Genomic DNA, 20,059 nt, shown 5'->3' with positions numbered 1-20,059 from the left:
TCCACACCATGAAAATGTTCATTGGGGAATTCCCTGGCGGTCCAGGGGTTAGGACTCTGCGTTTTCACTGCCGAGGGCCTGGGTTCAATCCCCGGTGGGGAACTAAGATCCCATAAGCTATGTGGCACAGCCATAAAAAAAAAAAAACAAAAAGAAAATGTTCCTTGGACATGACTACCCTCTGCTGCCATTAGAGGGACTTGGGATCCTGTTGTTGTATGAAAACCATTAGTTGTAAGTATTTTCAATATGATAATTTTCAATATAATAGCACAGAAAATATTAAATCAACTCATGTACTCGCCTTTCTTTTCACATTCAGACAAACTTGAATATGAAATGTGAATCAATTTTTAATGTTCCACAGTATGTTATTATTTTCATACCCTTCCTTTGGCTGTTGCACCTTCTTCAGTAAAATCAATAGTGGAAATAGCATTATTGACACGTACATAAACACAACCAGACCTAGAAAAATGGACAAGAGAGTATCAGCCGCTTAACATTGTTCATCTCCGTCTTCTCCCTCACTGTCATCGTCACAACAAAAGATGTCTCGAAACAGGAAGACTGGCTTGGGGGTTGCCAGAGTCTGGATCTCAGTCCCGTTTTTCTCCATCTTCTTCTCTAATTTTTCTTGAAGCAACGGTAGACTAGTCTCATGAAGGTAGTCTATAATCTCTAAAGAAAAGAAACTGAATCTTGAGATGATCTGACAAAGCCTCTTCCCAAGGTCAAAGGACGGATGGCACAGATGATGACAATGCATTGTTACTGGCACTACTGTGTGCAAGACCTGGCTCTAACTGCTTTATTCATAGTCACTCATTCAATCCTCTCAAAAATGCTATGAGGTAGGCACTATTGTTCACCCGTGTTTCAAATGAGGCATAAAGACATGAAGCTCATCCAAAGTCATAGAGTCAGGAGGGCGAAGCCAGGATTCAAACCCAGGAAGTGCTGTCCGCTGAAAGCAAGGAGCATTTTGTCACACACTGCAGGGTGCAGTGTTACCTGAACCAGTGGTTCCCAAACAATGATGCTGGGCAGGCCACTGGCGACTCATCTGTGAGCTTGTTAGAGAAAAATCTAGCCTCTGGACCCAGACTAGAGACTAGGATCGACTGGGTCTGGGATGAGACCCAGGTATGTATCTTTTTTCCCAAGTTCCCCACCTGACTCCGATAGTCCAGGTTTGGGAATTACATATGTAAACCACCTACAAATGGCTGCAGAGAAGAAACTGTACCTCCAGTTTTTTGTGGATCAGTGTGTGTGCAGGCATGTGGTGTAAGCATGTGTGCTGTGCAATCCAGAAGCACTCGCAGCTCCTCACCCAGTGCTTGCTAAACGCCCGGCCGCCTGGTGACCACACTTCTCAAGCTCATTATCTCATTTAGTACTTTTGAAAGTCCTGTCAGGTAGGGGTTATAATTTGCCAATTTTTACCATTTTCCATTTGAAGAATCTGAGGTTCCCAAAAGTCACTACCCAAGGTCACACTACCAGCGTGTGTCCCCATATGCTGCGTTTTTAACTATTCAGATATCGAAAATACTGACCTGGAAAAGTCTTCTTCTGCCAAAACGGAACACAGGAAGCTTTCAGCTTATAAAATTTACTTTGGACGTAAGATGGAGGAACACCCCTTTAGAAAGGAAAAGGTGTCAAAAAGTTAGTGGCAGTTTAAAAATTAATCATTTCAGTCCTGTGTACTAAGTGCATTGATTGAGGGGTGGTCTACAGACCTAAGCAGCTTTCTTAATCCTCATGTCTACACATGTGAGAAAAATAAGACACGTATGAAAAGCTATTGTTCATCTGGTTAAACACACACACACAAAAGGAAGAAAAACAGAAGTACAACAACACGGATTCTGTCTAAACTAGAATAATCTAAACTACCAGTTGAGAAGACAAGGTGTAACACTAGCTCACAGGGGCTGATGCTAACATTGTCTTCAGCCCCACCCTGAGGGCTCTCCGCAGAGCAACAAATAACCCTCACGACCACTCTGTGTGGGGCCTCCTATGCTTATCCCTCGTTTTGGAGATGGGGAACCCAAGAGAAGATGCCCAAGATCTTACAGTGAATAGGGGGGAAGGGCTGGGACTTCAATTGGGTCCACTCCAAATTCTACTTTTTTCTTTCTTTTTTTTTGATATCAGTGTTTTTTAATGGAAGTATAGTTAATTTATAACGTTGTGTTACTTTCAAGGGTACAGCAGAAAGATTCAGTTGTACATATATATATATATATATATATATATATAATTTTTTCAGATTTTTTTTTCCATTATAGATTATTACAAGATATTGAGTATAGTTCCCTGTGCTATACAGTAGGTCCTTATTGTTTATGTATTTTACATACTGTAGTGTGTATATGTTAATCCAAGCCTCCTAAGTTATCCCCCTACCTCCCGCCCGCTAACCCTTTGGTAACCATAAGTCTGTTCTCTATGTCTGTGAGTCTATTTGTGTTTTGTAAGTAAGTTCATTTGTATCAGTTTTTTAAAGATTCCACATATAATTGATATCCTATGCTATTTGTCTTTCTCTGTGTGGCTTATTTCACTTAGTATGATCATCTCTAGGTCCATCCGTGTTGCTGCCAATGGCAACATTTCACAAATCCTACACTCTTAACCACTACCTTCAGGCTAACTATATATTTGTCACAATGCAAAGGCAGGGGTCTGGATTTTTTACTTTACAAAGCTAAATAAAGTGGATGCTTACGATATTCTGGTGAGTCAAATCCACTTTTCATTTACAATAAGTAGGACAGAAACAACCACATCTTAAATATTTTTTTAAAGTGAAAATCACTAACTTCACTTCCTGGGCACTCACTTCCTAAGCCACAAAAGCGTGGCATATTTGTTTCAGTAATTAATTAATCTAGTTGTTATATGATTAGTGGGAATAACTGGATCTGCTAGGTATGTGGAAGTACAAGATGGCTGGGCTCTCTCTGCCTCCTCATGGCAGCAGCTGCCCGCCGCGTGTGCATGGCATGACACGCACTGTCTCCTTGCTGTCGTCGTCATCACGGTGCTGTTACAAAGCTGCACAGATGAGGAAACCGTTACGCAGAGGCAAGTGAGGGAATGACCTGCCCAAGGCTGGCTAAATTATGAGCAGAGTCCCAGGACTTGACGCCCGGTCCACCTGACTGCAAAGCCCAAGATCTAGGGCATCTATGCCTTCCCTCTTCCCACAGCGCCCCACACCCAGGTTGTTCTGCAGATCAAAGCTCAGGCTTCAAGAAGTAACAATAACTGACCTGGACATTTTCAAACGAAGTAGGTGTTACATCTCATTAGGTGGAGATGCTTTCTTTAAAATCCTGCCTAAACAATTCACAAGGGAGGCTTAAAGAACCTGAAGAGACCGAACTTCTAATTTAATTATTTTCACTGTTTTAATTCGTTATTAAAACTTTGAGGATGTACTATTTCCAATGGTATTTGACTGGATGCCATGATGTCTGTTTTACAGTTTTGAGATTTCTAAACCTTAACCAGAACAATCAATATTTAAGTATATAATTCTACTTAAAATCATTAAAAACCCATTTTAATTTAAGAAATGTGATTTGTGGCAATGTCACAAGATACACAAACATTTATTGGAAAAGTCAGATTTTTCAAAAGGGGTTTGATATTACAAAGGGAGGGACCTGTCGACATGAATACTTCTTAGGATGGGAGTTGGTGGGGTACACAGCAGGACAGCCTTCCTTCAAAGCCCCTAACACCCTCCCCTCTCAGGGACCCACACCCAAGAGCTGGTGCCCCACCCCTGAGACGAGCTAGAAGAGGAAAGGGTTTGGAACCATGGGCATGTGTCTGTGACTCCCAACAGGGCCTGCCACGAAAAGATTCCAATTCTCCAAGTTAAAAAAAAAGGACTGATTGTTCTTTGTCCATAATCCCAAGGTGTAAATAACTAACCAGCAGAACCAGTTTACACCCTTCCTAATGGATCAGTGACAACCTCACGCCAGCAGCCACGTTTCTGAAAGGCAGCCAGGTTGTGGCAGCCCTGTTCCCCTCAGCACCCTTCCCGAACTAAAGGCCAGACAGTCCCTCAACATCCCCACCTCCCAAAGCCCACCAACCCCTGAGCCCTGTGATGCTCAACAGTTTGCATTGCTTAGAGGGACTGTGCTTTGCCAGCCAGCTCTCTGTTGCTTGGCCAGCAGTGAACTCAGGTCTTCAGAGTGATGGCCTCTCCTCCAGTGGCACGAACTGATTGAAAATGCAAGGACCATAGCAATGAAGACAGACAGTGACAACCGATGAAATCTCACTCCTCGGAGGAGAAATGCAAAGGAACAGCACACCGAAACCACTGAGGCAAATCCGAAGAGGAACAGGAGCTTGATGTGGTCTCAAAATATCTCCCCGTGGCCGTTTCTTTTCACCAAGAGAAAAACTTACTTTTCTACAGTGGGGCAGTGTGGCAGAGGCCGCCAGAGCCAGGGGATCAAAATCAGAACCACATGCCTCATGATGGGATGTGACCTGGTGACACAAACACAGCCTCCCCCGTGACTGATTCCCGTGTAAAATACAAAACCCGAATCTAACAGTGAGGAAGCGTCTGACAAACTCCCCAGCTGAGGCAAGTTCTCCACAATGACTAGCCTGTATTTTCCCACAATTTCAACATCGTAGAAGACAAAGGCATTAACAGATACACACTACTGTATATAGAATAGATAAACAACAAGGACCTAGTGTATAGCACAGGGGACTATATTCAATGTCTTGTAATAACCTATAATGGAGGGACTTCCCTGGTGGTGCAGTGGCTAAGAATCTGCCTGCCACTGCAGGGGACATGGGTTCGAGCCCTGGTCCAGGAAGATCCCACATGCCGCAGAGCAACTAAGCCTGTGCACCACAACTACTGAGCCTGTGCTCTAGAGCCCACGAGCCACAACTACTGAGCCCACGCGCCTAGAACCCGTGCTCCTCAACAAGAGAAGCCACCGTAATGAAAAGCCCGCGAGCCGCAATGAAGAGTAGCCCCTGCTCGCCCCAACTAGAGAAAGCCCACGCGCAGCAATCAAGACCCATCACAGCCAAAATTAAATAAATAAGATAATAAATAAATTTAAAAAAATCTATAACAGAAATCATTTTGCTGTACACCTGAAACACTGTAAATCAACTATACTCCAATAATTAAAAAAAAAGAAAAGAAAAGGCAGAACAACTCTGCTGTTTAGAAGACTCTAAGGAGACAGATCCTGGACTGGATCTTAAATCAGGGGGAAAGTGTTATAAAGGACAGGACTGGGACGCTGGGTGAAATTTGCATGGGGGCTGTGTTTTAGACAATAGTAGTGCATCAGTGTCAGGTGCCCTCAGTACGATCACTGTGCTGATGCAGAATAACAGCCTTGCTGAAGACATGGCGTCCACCACTAACACTGAAACGGTTAAGGGAAAGAATTCTATTCCCTTGTAGAAGGGAGCGGGAAAGGGAGGGATGATAAAGTCAATGTGGCAAATGGTAAAAGGCTAATTATGGGCAAAGGGACCATGGGTTCTTCATCCCAGTCATAGCTGGTGTGCTCCATGAAGCTTTTAAGAGACTCTGCACACATTTCATTCACTCTTCTCAGGTGTCTTGGGGTGGCGGTGGTGGTTGGAGCAGAGGGAGGACAGGTCTGATTTACCTGGTCTGGTACGTAGACAGGGTGTTCCCAATACATATATACACAAATACAATTTATAGATGAGTTCCATAAGCAGCAGGAATTTCAGTCCTGTTCTTCAAATCTGAGAGGCATTTATTAGAACTCCTCTCTGATTTTTTCATTAGATTAATATTAAACAAATGGCCTTACCCTATGGTGCTAGCAAGATCTTCCCAGTCTATTTCATTAACATCTTCCACATTTATTTCATTCAACCTATGAGAAAAAATAAAAATTAAGTTTTCAAGCCAAAAATCAACAGGATCCACATCTTCATGGGCTCACAGAATATTAAGAGCTGGAAGGCCTCAGCGTGTTCACCCCTGCTCCAGCTCCCCTGTTACACAGGCCCAGTGTCACTGGCATGCTAACCCAAGGTCAGCCCAAGGTCTTGGGGTGAGCTACAGACCAAAAAATCACCCTTCCTCCTCCTGAGCCCTTTGCATCTCCCACCAAGCCTAGTAAAAAACACAACTTCACAAGGAACTATATTAAATATGCTGTGATAAACCATAATAGAAAAGAATGAAATATGAAAAAGAATATATATATGTATAACTGAGTCACTTTGCTGTATAGCAAAGGTTAAACACAACATTGTAAATCAACTATACTTCAATTAAAAAAAAAAGAAAACACAGGGACTTCCCTGGTGGCAGAGTGGTTAAGACTCCACACTCCCAATGCAGGGCACACGGGTTTGATCCCTGGTCAGGGAACTAGATCCCACATGTATGCCACAACTAAGAGTCTGCATGCCACAACTAATGAACCTGCCTGCTGCAACTAAGACACGGCACAACCAAATAAATAAATACAATATTAAAAACCAACCAACCAAACAAACAAAAACACAACTTCACCATTCAATGTAGACACACAAGAGTAGTATACATGTGTACTCAGCACTTACTAAGTGACAAACACTGGGTTAAGACCTTGATACCCACTAATCCATTTACCCTCAACACCACCTGATGAAGCTAGGGGATTATGTCCTTTCCACAGGCCAGGAATCAGGGTTGAGAGCTCGGGTCATTGGCTCAAGGTTTCATGATTCATAGGGGGTACCCACATTGGAACCCAGGCCTGCCTGACGTGAGATGCCCTCCTTGGCTCTGCTAGTCTCTGCTGTCTCTGGTAGAGGAGAAAAACCCCAGCCAGGCCAGCGTGGAGAACGAGGAAGCCCACCAATGAAGGAGAAGCAGGCTTCCTGACAGAGCGCAAGAATAATGAAGCTGGACAGGGCGGCCAGAATCCAAAGGTTTCTTCTGCTCTTTGCTGTTCCTCATTGGACATGAGGCCAGGTCCACTAGACTCGCAGTCTTTGTAAAACAGTTCTGTGTCTCCCTGTCGATCAGGGGAGGGAGGACTCTGCACGGACCAGGAACTCAAAGACAAAACTAAAGACCAAGCAGCAGTGACGCCAACTAATGCATGCTAGAGAGCAGTAGGGCTCGGCCTGAAGTATTTACCTCCATTTTCCAATGGACAGAAGTAAGCAATGTCTATGTGAAAGCCTTAAAGACTCAAAGAGCTATGTTTATTGAGTGCATGCTACGTTTTGCATGCATTTTCATTTCTTCGGCCAATAACACTAAGAGGCAGGTACTGTTATTATCATCCTCATTTAAGATGAACAAACCAAGAACTAGAAAGGCAGGAAACACATCCAAGGTCATGCACATAGAAAGAGCTGGAACAGGAATATGAACCGTGGTAATCTTACTGCAGATTCTGCTGTTTAACAATTACTCTTTGGCTAGAGAGGAAAACGGGTAAAATATCGTCACTTTCTATTTCTGTACCTTTCAATGAGGTTGATCTTGGCCTGTAGGGCATTAAGTCCCCGGTATACGTCCCGACCATTTGTCCTCTTCTTGGTTAGAATTTCCATCCTACATTGAAAGAAAGAAAAACAGTTTATTTTCGGGGTAAAGTTTCCATTAAAATGTCCTTTGTTTTCCTCATTTAAATTGTCCTTATTCAGAACCACTTTATAACTTTTGCAACTCATCACAGCTAAGATTTACCACCATCAAGAATATACCTTTTTAAAAGTTTTTTAAAGTGGGAGAGGGTAAATAAAGAGATAGAAAGTTGATGGTTATTGAAAATGAGTGATGGATACAAGGAGTTCTAAGTTGGTGTGTGTTACACAATTTCCATAATAAACAGTATAATAAAAGGGAGGAAAAAAAAAGAATAAGCCTGCTTGCAGGTGCTAAAGGATGCTGTGTAGACTCAATTTATTTTTGCTTGTTTATCAAACAGAGAGATATTGCTCTTATTACCATTATAGCTGCTGAAACACCAAACTACACAGATTTACTAAAGTGATCAATGACTCCATGATTCCTCTAAGGCCCCAAGTTCAAGGCTGAGGGAAAGGGTTCCCTGAAGTTCCTAATGAGAGAAGCAGCCCAATTAAAAATATTTAAAAAGTGCTTCTCTTGAAGAGTGAAATCTGTCACAATCTGATGGACAGATCATGAGCTGTGACATTTACTTTCTTGAGCAGGGAGGTACATGAGGCACACACAGAGAAACTGACAGTTTTTACGAATAGCCGCCCATGTTCACTGGTTTGAAATGTACCCGCTGATGCCATTTCAATGTTTCATGAAGTAAACCTATGCTCAGCATTCAAGTTTCCTACTTTTTTCTTCAAATTAAAAAAGAACCCTTGCATGTTATTTAATTATGCTGATTCTGAAGCACGGCTCCCCTTCATCATTTCCTTTTTAAGACACTGACATATCATCTTCCAACCGAGGCTTTATAACCCACTCCTTTTTTAAAAGTAATTAATTAATAATTTATTTATTTTTGGCTGTGTTGGGTCTTCATTGCTGAACGTGGGTTTTCTTTAGTTGTGGCGAGCAGGGGCTACTCTTCATTGCGGTGCATGGGCTTCTCATTGCAGTGGCCTCTCTTGTCGCAGAGCACGGGCTCTAGGCAGGTGGGCTTCAGTAGTTGTGGCACACAGGCTCAGTAGTTATGGCTCACAGGCTCTAGAGTGCAGGCTCAGTAGTTGTGGCACACGGGCTTAGTTGCTCCACGGCATGTGGGATCTTACCAGGCCAGGGATCGAACCCGTGTCCCCTCCATTGGCAGGCGGATTCTTAACCACTGCACCACCAGGGAAGCCCCCACTCCTTTTTTTTTTTTTTTTTTTTTTCGGTACGCAGGCCTCTCACTGTTGTGGCCTCTCCCGTTGCAGAGCACAGGTTCTGGATGCACAGGCTCAGCAGCCATGGCTCACAGGCCTAGCCGCTCCGCGGCATGTGGGATCTTCCTGGACCAGGGCACGAACCCATGTCCCCTGCATCGGCAGGCAAACTCTCAACCACTGCACCACCAGAGAAGTCCCCACTCCTTTTTTTAAGCCTAAGATATAGGGGTAGAAAGGGCTCTGGTTCCTCCATATTACACACTTCCCCCCCAAAACATTATCTGTCCTTATTTCCTGAGGGTAGTCTTCTAGTAAGATAAATATTCTACAGCAGAACGGTAAGGTATATAAACAATACTCAGTATAATCTAGCAGTTTGCTTTTAACGTACAACATGCCCACTCTGGATTTCATTCTTCTTTAATGGTCAAGATGACGGAGCCCCCTTTATGCAGGATGATGGAGCCCCGTTTACACAGGAGACCTGGGTCGTGGGCTGTAGAACCACTGCTTCAAGCTGTCATGTTGCAGCTGAAAGTTAGCTCGGAATCCCTCCAGGGCTGGGAAAAGCTACGTTGGGCAAAGAACATGCAGCAACATCTGGACCGAAACTACTTCTTCATGATGGATGTACCTAAAGATGTTCTAGGATGAAAGAGTATGACTGCCCTGCTTTGGATGAAGACAGAGGAACTGCTGAATTAGAAAGCAAAAGTAAAAAGGTGGAGGTATTACTGATCACTACACTTGTGATTTCCCTCCTAAATATCCAGACGTTAATTTTGTATTTCTTTCATGCTATAAATAGGTAACAATCTTGTTTTATGAAGAAAGGGACAGAGTGAAGAAATCAGAAGTCAATATTCAATATTAAAAAGATTCAAGTTCTGTTTACAAAACAGAAACAGACTCACAGATACAGAAAACAAACTTATGGTTACCAAAGGGGAAAGGGGGCAGGAATAAATTTGAAATTGCAGATTAGCAGATACAAACTACTATATATAAAATAGATAAACAACAAGGTCCTGCTGTACAGCACAGGAAACTGTATTCACTATCTTGTAATAAGTTACATTGGAAAAGAATCAAAAAAAATAATATATATGCACAACTGAATCACTTAGTACACCAGAAACTAACACAACATTGTAAATCAACTCTACTTCAATTAAATAAATAAATAAATAGAATAAAAAGGTCCAAGTTCTTTATGAAGAAGCCACACAATGAATCAGGGGTGGTTAAATGCTAACTTAAATCAGCTTTCGATATTGAAGTGGTTGGAGCAGCGGATTAGAGAGGATCATTCTTGACCTACTGTAAGGCTTTCCACGTGTTAGTTACAGATATTCTTAGTAACCTCAGCAGTCCACCCCTCTCCGGAAGTTGCTGAGAGAGGGGCAGGGAATGCTTCTTGTTGAAATTTATGTAAGAAGCCTCAAACTTACCACTTACTTTGACACTGCATCCAATTCCTGGTTTCCACTTTTGCCTCCACTTCTACCCAGGATATGCCTTTGTACAGTTTTTCCCAAACAACTGACAGGCGACCTTCAGGATTCTCTTGGAGTTTAGAATCCATCTCGTTTAGCTCCTGGGGAGACATTTCCTTTAGAATCACTTCTTCAACAGCCTTGATTAGTTTCTGGGTGTCCGTCTTGCTCCAAGCACCATGATTTCTTTCTGTTGACATAAAAGGATGGTCTTGAAGTTGCTCATCTATTTGCTTTCAAACACAATATTAACAACAAAATGATGATGAGGGGTATCTGTCATTTGACATCTCTCCAAACCCACAGAAGCTACAACACCAAGAGTGAACCCTAATGTGGACTGTGGACTCTGGGGGGTTAAGATGTGTCAAGGTAGCTTCACGGATTGTAACAAATGGACCACTCTGCTGGGGGTTGTTGAGAATGGGGGTGTGCCGTGCATGTGTAGGGCAGGAGATAAGTAGGAAGTCTTTGTACCTTCCTCTCACTTTACCTGTGAACCCAAAACTGCTCTAGAAAAATAGTCTTTTTTTTCCCTTAATTTATTTATTTTCTTTATTTTTTTGGCTGTGTTGGGTCTTAGTTGCGGCACATGAGATCTTTGTTGAAGCACGTGGGATCTTTTGTTGCAGCGCAGGCTCTTTGTTATGGTGCACGGACTTCTCTCTAGTTGTGGCGTGTGAATTTTCTCCCTCTAGTTGTGGTGCATGGCCCCTGTAGTTTGTGGCATATGGGCTACAGGGTGCGTGAGCTCAGCAGCTGTGGAACACGGGCTTAGCTGCCCTGCGGTATGTGGGATCTTAGTTCCCCGACCAGCGTCCCCTGCATCTGAAGGAGGATTCTTTACCACTGGACCACCAGGGAAGTCCCAAAATAAAGCCTTTATAAACAAAAAGGTAAATCAGACACTTTTCAGAAGACAATGGGCAACATCTCAATTACACAAACATAAAACTATCAGTTATGCACTTCCCTGGTGGTGCAGTGGTTAAGAATCCGCCTGCCAGTTCAGGGGACACAGGTTCGAGCCCTGGTCCAGGAGGTTCCCACATGCCGGGGAGCAACTAAGCCCACGCGCCTCAACTATTAAGTCTGTGCTCTAGAGTCCGCATGTCAGAACTACTGAGCCCTTATGCCACAACTACTGAAGCCTGCGCACCTAGAGCCCGTGCTCTGCAACAAGAGAAGCCACGGCAATGAGAAGTCCGTACGCCACAACAAAGAGTAACTCCCGCTCGCCACAACTAGAACAAGCTCGCGCGCAGCAATGAAGCCCCAACGCAGCCAAACAAAACAAAACAAAACCAAAAAAACTATCAGTTACATGCAAATCAAAATGAAACTACAAAAGTGGCCATAGATTCCTTTTAAGGACCAATCACACTCACACACACATACACACACACACACACATACACAACCAACTGCAAAGAAAACAAATCCTTTCTTAATGCAATCTTTTTTTTTATCTTCGAGAAAGCTGTTCTTCCTGTTTCTAAGAGTAATACCTACTGCAAGAAATTGTGAGGTTCCCAAACATTTAGTGGAAAGAGAATAACCAAACGACTTTCATGTTATATAAATAACTCTCCCCAAGAGTTTCTGGAGTGAAATTAACAGCTACAATGGCGTCACCACAGTACTTGATGAAGGCACCTGTGAATTTCTTTTTTTCTTTCTTTTTTTAACATATTGCACTCATTAAGCTATTTTTTTAATTAAAAAAAATATTTGGCTGTGTTCGGCCTTAGCTGCAGCACGTAGGACCTTCGTTGTGGCACACAGGTTTCTCTCTAGATGCAGAGAGTGGGCTTAGTTGCTCTGCAGCATGTGGGATCCTAGTTCCCTGACCAGGGATCAAACTCATGCCCTCTGAAGTGGAAAAGTGGATTCTTAACCACTGCACCACCAGGGAAGTCCCAGCACCTGTAAATTCCTAAAGCCAGTCCTTGGTGCAGGGCATCAAAAGCTTCTATGATTCGCTCTTCTTGTCTACATGCTCACAGTCATGCTAAGGAAGAGGCCTCAAGCTGGAAGGCTACAGATATCTTCGATCTGGCCTACAGAATGTTATTGTTACTATTTCCCCAATAACAATTTGGATGAATATTTAAAAATCAAGAGAATCCCAAGAGGGTTTTCCCTGGTAGGGCAGTGGTTAAGAATCCGCCTGTCAACGCAGGGGACACGGGCTCAATCCCTGGTCTGGGAAGATCCCACATGCCATGGAGCAACTAAGCCCATGCACCACAACTTCTGAGCCTGCACTCTAGAGCCCACGAGCCACAACTACTGAGCCCATGTGCCACATCTACTGAGCTTGCGCTCTAGAGTCTGTGCGCCACAACTACTGAAGCCAGCGCGCCTAGAGCCCATGCTCCACAGCAAGAGAAGCCACCACACTGAGAAGCCCGCACACTGCAACAAAGAGTAGCCCCTGCTCACCGCAACTAGAGAAAGCCCGCTCACAGCAACGAAGACCCAACACAGCCATAAATAAATAAATAAATAAATAAATAAATAAATAAATAAATAAATAAATAAATAAATTTATTTTAAAAAAGAGAGTCCCAAGAAAAAAAAGATCTTGATTTCACACACACGTGCAAATCCAGATGTTTGCTTTACTTCTTGGAAACTGGCAGAATTGGCTGTGCTGAGTCTTCGCGTGGCACCGGTGGCCAGAGTTGGTGGCACAAAAGGCGTGGTCTCCACCACCTCAGAGTTTACCACGTGCGGACATGCAGACGCCTTGCTGGGACCCGCTGCACGGCTCTGCCTGCAGGGCCGGAGCATGTGAGCCTCTGGGCTGAAGCTAACACCCACTAAGGACTGTCTTCTGAAAGCAACTGGGGACTTTTTAAGGTGAAGAATATAACCAAGGAAGCTTTTTATGAAAGAAGAGAACAGACAAGAGACGACTGACACTGGCTTTGGGAAACGTCCCTGACTAACAGGCCCTCCCTTTGATGGTTTCCCTGGTCACCTGGGGGAAAGGACCTTGGTGGCCCAGGTTCTCCTGCCCACCGGCTGAGTGGGTTTCAGTTTACCTGGCAGTTGGAGTCACACTGAAAGCTACTGACATAACGTGTGGCAGAAATCAGTCTGGTGAATAAAGGCTGCATCAATATGCATGAAGAAATAAATGAATCAGTAAGAGAATGGCTGAAAGAGTGATGACTCTCTCAGAAGACAGGCCTGCAGTGATGCCTGGGCCCTGGGCCACTGTGGGCTGATTTGTTCACCAAAGTGGGCTCTAGAGACCACGACTTACAACTGCTGATCTGGGAGAACTTCAGGGCCACAGAGAGGCTACTTCCAGACATCATCTCGCCAATCTTTCTCCAGTCGTTTCCATGGAGGGACTGGTATATCTTTAGCTTCTCGGTATCTCCTTTGCTATACCTTAGAGGAAGGGAAAACAGATCACAGCTAAGCGTTAACCACAAGCTTAAAACCACTATTCTCACTGCAGCACGCTGTGACGCTGGGAGAAGCCGTATAGGGCGGGCTGTCAGGAAACCTGCTCAGCGCAGTCCTACCAAGGTCCTGAGCCCAGATACTTCCTGTCTCGGCATCGCAACCATGAGCACCCTGTAAGTCAGTCACCGCAGTCCCTGGCTCACTTACACAGAGGCCAGGGCAAATAATCTGATCATGCTATTCCCCAGCCAAATCCATAAAGGCTTCACACAATAAAACCCAAACTTCTGACTGTGCCTGCAAAGCTCGGTGCTCCCTAAGTTCAACCCTATTGGCCTTATCGGCCTTTCTCACCTCGAAGCCTCTGGACCTGGGGTGGGAATGGCCTCCCTCCACCGCTGGAAAGCTCCTGCAAGCTCTTCAGAAGCAGCTTAAATGGTGCATCTTCAGAGAGGGCTTCCCTGACCACCTGGTTGGAGGTGTCCTGCTGTCCTCTCCCACAGGACACTCTGCTGCTCTCTCACTGCCCCCGTCACCACTGGCAACTGTACGCTCGTGGCTTCCCTGGTTTATCTGACCCTTCGTCTAGGCCACCACTGGCCAATGGAAATATGAGCCACAGATGTCATTTAGAATTTTCTAGTGGTCAGGTGAAAATTAATTTTATTAATTTTTTTAAAGATAATTTATTGGCTCAGGCAATTGAAAAGTCCAGATACAAGTGGGCCCTAGGGTGAGCTTAATCCAGGAGCTCAGTCAAATCACCAAGGACCACTTTCCACCATTCCACTCTGCCTTCCATGTGTTTGGGGGTTTTATTTAGCGGCAGCATGCGGCATGTGGGATCTTAGTTCCCCAACCAAGGATCAAACCCACACCCCCTGCAGTGGAAGCACGGAGTCTTAACCACTGGACAACCAAGGAAGTCCCTAATTTTATTTAGTTTTAATGAATTAATAACATATCTTATTTAACTCAATATACTAAAAATGCAGCCATTTCAACATGTAATCAGAACCTAAAAGTATGAATGAGATACTTTACACTCTCTTCTCCACACCAAGCCTTCTAAGTCCATTGTATACTTCACTCTTCAGTGCATCTCAGCTTGGACTAACCACAGTTCAAGTGCTCCATGGCCACATGAGGCTGGTGGTCACATGGATGGACAGCACAGCTCTGGAGGGGAAGTCCTCGGAGGGTGGGGACCCTGTCAGTTTTCTACACTTTGGAACCCGGTAATGCTTGACAGACAACAGGTGCTCAATAAAGATGAGACAGGGACTTCCCTGGTGGCGCGGTGGTTAAGAACCTGCCTGCAAATGCAGGGGACATGGGTTCGATCCCTGGTCTGGGAAATCCCACATGCTGTGGAGCAACTAAGCCTGTGCACCACAACTACTGAGCCTGGGAGCCACAACTACTGAAGCCCGTGCGCCTAGAGCCCATGCTCCACAACAAGAGAAGCCACCGCCATGACAAGCCCACAAACTGCAACGAAGAGTAGGTCCTGCTCGCCACCACTAGAAAAAGCCCGTGTGCAACAACAAAGACCGAACACAGACAAAAATAAAAGATGTGACAGATGCCTTAGCACAAATCGGTCACAGTTTAAGGAAGTTAAGAGGCAGCAATCCCACATAAAAGCAAATACATTAAAAGAAAAGAACTAAAGTGCACTATAATATATGCAGATTTTGAGATTAAACATCTTAAATGTTTAAGGGAAAAAAAGCCATCATTATGACATTTTATAATTCCTTTTTGGTGGGAAGGAAGAGGGGTCAGAAGTGGTAGTTTATGTTATTACTAATGCAACACAAAAGCAGCCCTAATAAAATACTAACCATTTCTAATGAGGATGATCCACAACTACCGGGGGACAGTAAGATCCTAGCATTCTCAGAAATGGATCTAAAATGCAGAGCATGGTGAACAGAGATGTGAAATCCTTCACCATTAAGAATCAAGCTTTTTAGCAGTTTCCTTTATAAGGCAAGCAGGGTCTTCCTGAGATTTAAACAAGACTTAAAAGTACCCTTGAAGCAACAAAAAAGAGGACATGAGAGAAAAACAGAGTGTACGAAAATGAGGAAACAGGTGTACTGACCTCCATGGCCCCTTGGAGCCTTACAATTCTTTGATTTTTGACTTTCTATGGTTTTTTCACTTAAGAGTTCCTTAAGTTGGAAACATACTTTAAGGGTAAATGGTCAGCACAACACAAGTAATATGGTACCAGTGAATGAACTTTATTATCAGAATGACAGACCTTCATTATTTGAAAAATGCCATTTCCCACAGTGATGTAACAGGTAGAAAAACAGGTTACCTCATTCATTTACCAAAAGCATCATTTTGGTCCCACTTAAAATGTCACCCTTAGTGAATTTCCTTAAAGTACATGGCGGGGGCTTGGGAAAAAGAGAGGGCAGGTTTCAGTCTGTGTGGAGGCGCCTTTCCTCTACTTCCGGTTTATTTCTTTTGGTAAAAATTTTTAAAAAGAAGCCGAGGTCATATCAATGTTACGTTCTGATAGTACCTATGTCCTGATTCAAGATCACGGCGCTCAGTAGGACCCAACTGGCCGTGACAGATTCACTCCATCTGCCTCCTGGAAGTGAGATCAGTAGTTGAGCCCTAGGTGGCTGTCTGGGCCCTCAAGGGTAGGAGCTGATGCTTTCTTCCTCATCCCTTTGTCCTTAAGCAGAGTGCTTACCCACCACTGACGCTCAGTCTACATTTGATTTATTTGGAATGTTGGAAACAGAACATAATTGGGTATTTTATTTAGGAAAAAAGGGAGGACAGAAAGGCTACCGCCACATGAAGCTCTGCATTGATGTTACCGAATCACACTTAAATGACCTCACACAAATGCTCACCCCCACCTTCAAATATTTACTGAAAACCCAAAGCACTGGGCTCAGTGCTGAAGGGCACACATCACACTGAGAAGGAAAGTCTGGGTTCGCAAGGAGCTTACAACTTAGGAGACTGCCGAGAAAACTGCACAGGTGACGCTAAGAGGCAGCGCGTGGAGAATGCTACAATTGACAGCATAAAGTAAAAGCCAGGGATTTAGAAAGGGGAAGATGACAGAAGATTTATTCAAGAGGTGGAAACTGAAAGGGACTTTGGAGACATACACCTGACGGCACATCTGGTTTCACACACGAAACTCTTCACGATTTTGTTGTGTACGTTTTGATTTACAGTATCAGCAAAGACTAGAGAAATGCTCTGCTCAAGTTTTTTCTTACCTGCCTTGGTAATTGTTGACATCAAACATCTTCTTTGCTCGACAGTATATGAGTTTCCAGGGCCAGGCAATGCCCTTACCTAAAGTCGGAAGAGAGGTGGTCAGAGGGACAACCGGAGCGTGGCATGAAACACAGTCGCAATTATAAAAGAAACCCAGAAGGGCCCCTTTTTACAGCACACGCTATCCTAGACCCCAGGTGGAGGGTGTGGTTTCCTATGTCCTGCAGAAAGCCGTCTTGGGGAGCAGATATACAAAATCCCCAGTTTCCGTGGCCATCTCTGGAAACTAGATGCTTAGTATGTAGGGGCTCTAGTTTCTGTTCTGCTAAATTCACGGAAAAGACCCTTATTAGGCAAAGAGCTTTTACCGTAATCTGGAGGTGGAGGACACACTCCAGCAGCTCCCCATAAGATAAACAAAAAAACTTTGCAATTGAATAAGCTTCTTCCTGCTTTGCCACTCTAAAGATGAAAGGATCCCCCAGCAGGGGCTCACTGTTCTGTTTTCCTTTGTGCATTTCACCTTAGAAATTATCCTCTTTAAATTCAAGAGAGATTTTTTTTTCCAGTCCAAACCTACATTGCTTCGTGACCTTCTAACTTCCCCAGGATACCTCCAAGAGGAGGGTTCCAGCTCAAAGCGCAAAAATGGCTCTACTTAAAAAAAACGTCTGAGACTCTGGTGTATACCAGAGTACTTTGTGCAGTGTATGCAAAAAATACACAATAGAGGTCAAGAAGAGAAACCAAAACCGTAATTGTTACCAAGTAGGAAAGCTGGAAGCTGATCATCTAATTTGTTAGAAAATCTGTAAAAGCACTATCCTTGGGAGACGTGAACACATTCCAAATCCCTGAACGTATAGGCTGGCAATAAAAATACTATTAACGTAGCAGCGGCTAACATGCACTGCATGTACTGGACGGGCCAGGCATTGTGTTCAATACTCACCATGGTTATCTGTGCAAGGCTGGAAGGCTGCAGATGGTCAAAGAGGCCACAGTTCTAAACTTACCAACGTGCAATCTAAACGAGTATTTTCTTTTTAAGTCGGTGATTAGAGATTTCTCCTCTGGGTATCTGTCTGTGTACAGCAGCATGTCTGCATTCTCGATTCCTGTCAGAGACAGAAATTCTCGCACATTTTTCTCTAACTGCTTATTTTCCTTCACGGAAATCTTGCCAAATTTAATAGCGACACCTAGGATTTGGGGAAGGAGAAAAAGGTACACAACTGTCAACAATGAATGAAAGCGAACCACCGTTTTGTCTTTAGCAATCACAACAGCACCCGTCAGCTCCTCCCCACCTATCGGGGAGCAGCCCCTGCTTGTGCCCTTGACATTGGCTCTCCTGCAGAGTTCGGCCAAAGCCACACTGTCCTCCCAAAGTCTTCCCTGGCCATCCTACTCCAATGTGACCTTTCTTGTGTCATCAATTCCTTTTTACACAGTTATTTAAGAAATAAATTAACAGTAATAGATATTCATTAAAAATTCAAACAGTGTTGAAATAAAAGTTTAAAAGAAGCGCCCCCCCCACACTTCACTATCCTCTGCCCCTCCTCCCCCCAAGGCAGTGCTGGGAACTGGCTGGCACAAACATGAACATGTATATTCTCTACGAATATATGTTGGGGGGAGGTGGGGACAATGTCACTGAAATTTACGTTCTATTCCTCGTCATAACTCAAAGCACTCAAGTCTCATTATTATTGACTGCATTACACAGTACATTTTCCTAATCTTAAACTTATTTTAAAAATCTTTTATCACTTGCAGTACACAACCTTACATTTGTAGTTCATTCTGAAACCCAATAAGCTTTCTGGGAGGTTCTTGTAACACAGTGAAATCAAGAAGGAGACCAAGCTGGGTGTTGCCTGAAGCCATGCCCACTACAACCAGCTCACCCTCAAATTAATATCCTTGAAATTACACCTCATCAAAGCTGATGATGTTGATATGCGTGTTTTAATTTGATTTCACTTGTGCCCCCCTCCCAGTGTCTCAACCACTTAACCTCCTCCCCCTCTTCTTCCGGGCTTGATCTTCTAGTCTGTGGATCACCTGGATCCATTAGTCCCGTTTTTCCTCGCCTCCCCTACCAGTAGTTGGGCACAGAGGAGGAAAACTAGTGCACTTCAGTTTGGTAATTTTACAGTGCAGATAATGATTCTGGAAGGAGATAAAGCTGAAAGTAGCTAAGGGATGCTCTTTGTGAATCTATAAATATGAACCACTCACAAAAGAAAGTCAGGGCTAGTTACGCATATAGAAAAGTTCAACAAATATTCAAGTCCCACAAGCTTACCCTGGGCTCTAAATTCTTTAAAGCGTCCCAAGTCATCCCGATATATTCACTTAATTGTAGTGGCAGCCCTCTCCTTGATATCAGGGAGGAACTCCTGGAGCTGCCTCACAGTGGAATCCAAATCCACGTCTGAATTATCTGAATCTCTCGAATCTTCAGATAAATATTTCGTTTCAGGATCTATAGCCGACTCCAAATTGCTTTCTTCTTCATTTGTGGGTTCTAATCTAAGGAGAAAAAGTGGATTGATTAACACTGACAGGTCACGTGCCCTAATGGCTTTCAGATTCTTTCCTTACAGTGACTCTCCCTTTGACTAAGACAGCATTAAAGCTGGAAGGGATCTTGGAGTTGATTCCGTCTGTGATGTCTGAACTCTTTAATGTAGCTTTACTAACTTGGATACACCTCAGAGGCTGCCTGGAAGGTAAACATGTCGCCTTAAGCCCTATTTCCACCAGGCATTGCTTATGTTACTATTTCTCAACTGTATTGTTTCAGATATTGACTTCCTCATAAGCTCAGCCCTCTTCTACACCCATGGATACTCAAGACACCTCCCCCCCACCAATGAGTTGTTTTATAATAATGGTTACTAATTAGTTAAGTCAATATTCAGGGTTTACATCGTTACAATTGCTTCCTTGAAGTTAACAATGGCCACATATTT

At 43.8% G+C, this 20,059-nt stretch overlaps 1 protein-coding gene across 1 annotated transcript; it reads right to left on the bottom strand.

The window, feature by feature from the left end:
- Positions 1–335: 335 nt before the first annotated feature.
- On the bottom strand, positions 336–19,824 carry LOC308610494 (transcription termination factor 1-like; the record flags this gene model as incomplete). The annotated part of the gene is given in 11 exon segments (XM_081259608.1): positions 336–681; positions 1,563–1,648; positions 5,868–5,933; positions 7,526–7,615; positions 10,344–10,576; positions 13,664–13,793; positions 17,075–17,153; positions 18,092–18,277; positions 19,390–19,435; positions 19,439–19,616; positions 19,796–19,824. Coding segments are annotated over 11 exon segments (1,305 nt in total). The 3' UTR covers positions 336–499.
- Between the last annotated feature and the right edge of the window lie 235 nt (positions 19,825–20,059).

Source organism: Mesoplodon bidens (genome assembly GCF_964165515.1).
Source record: "Mesoplodon bidens genome assembly, contig: HAP1_SCAFFOLD_123, whole genome shotgun sequence".
NCBI classification, from domain to species: domain Eukaryota; kingdom Metazoa; phylum Chordata; class Mammalia; order Artiodactyla; family Ziphiidae; genus Mesoplodon; species Mesoplodon bidens.
Note: the sequence above shows the minus strand (reverse complement) of the source record. Positions and strands in the feature narration are given on the sequence as shown.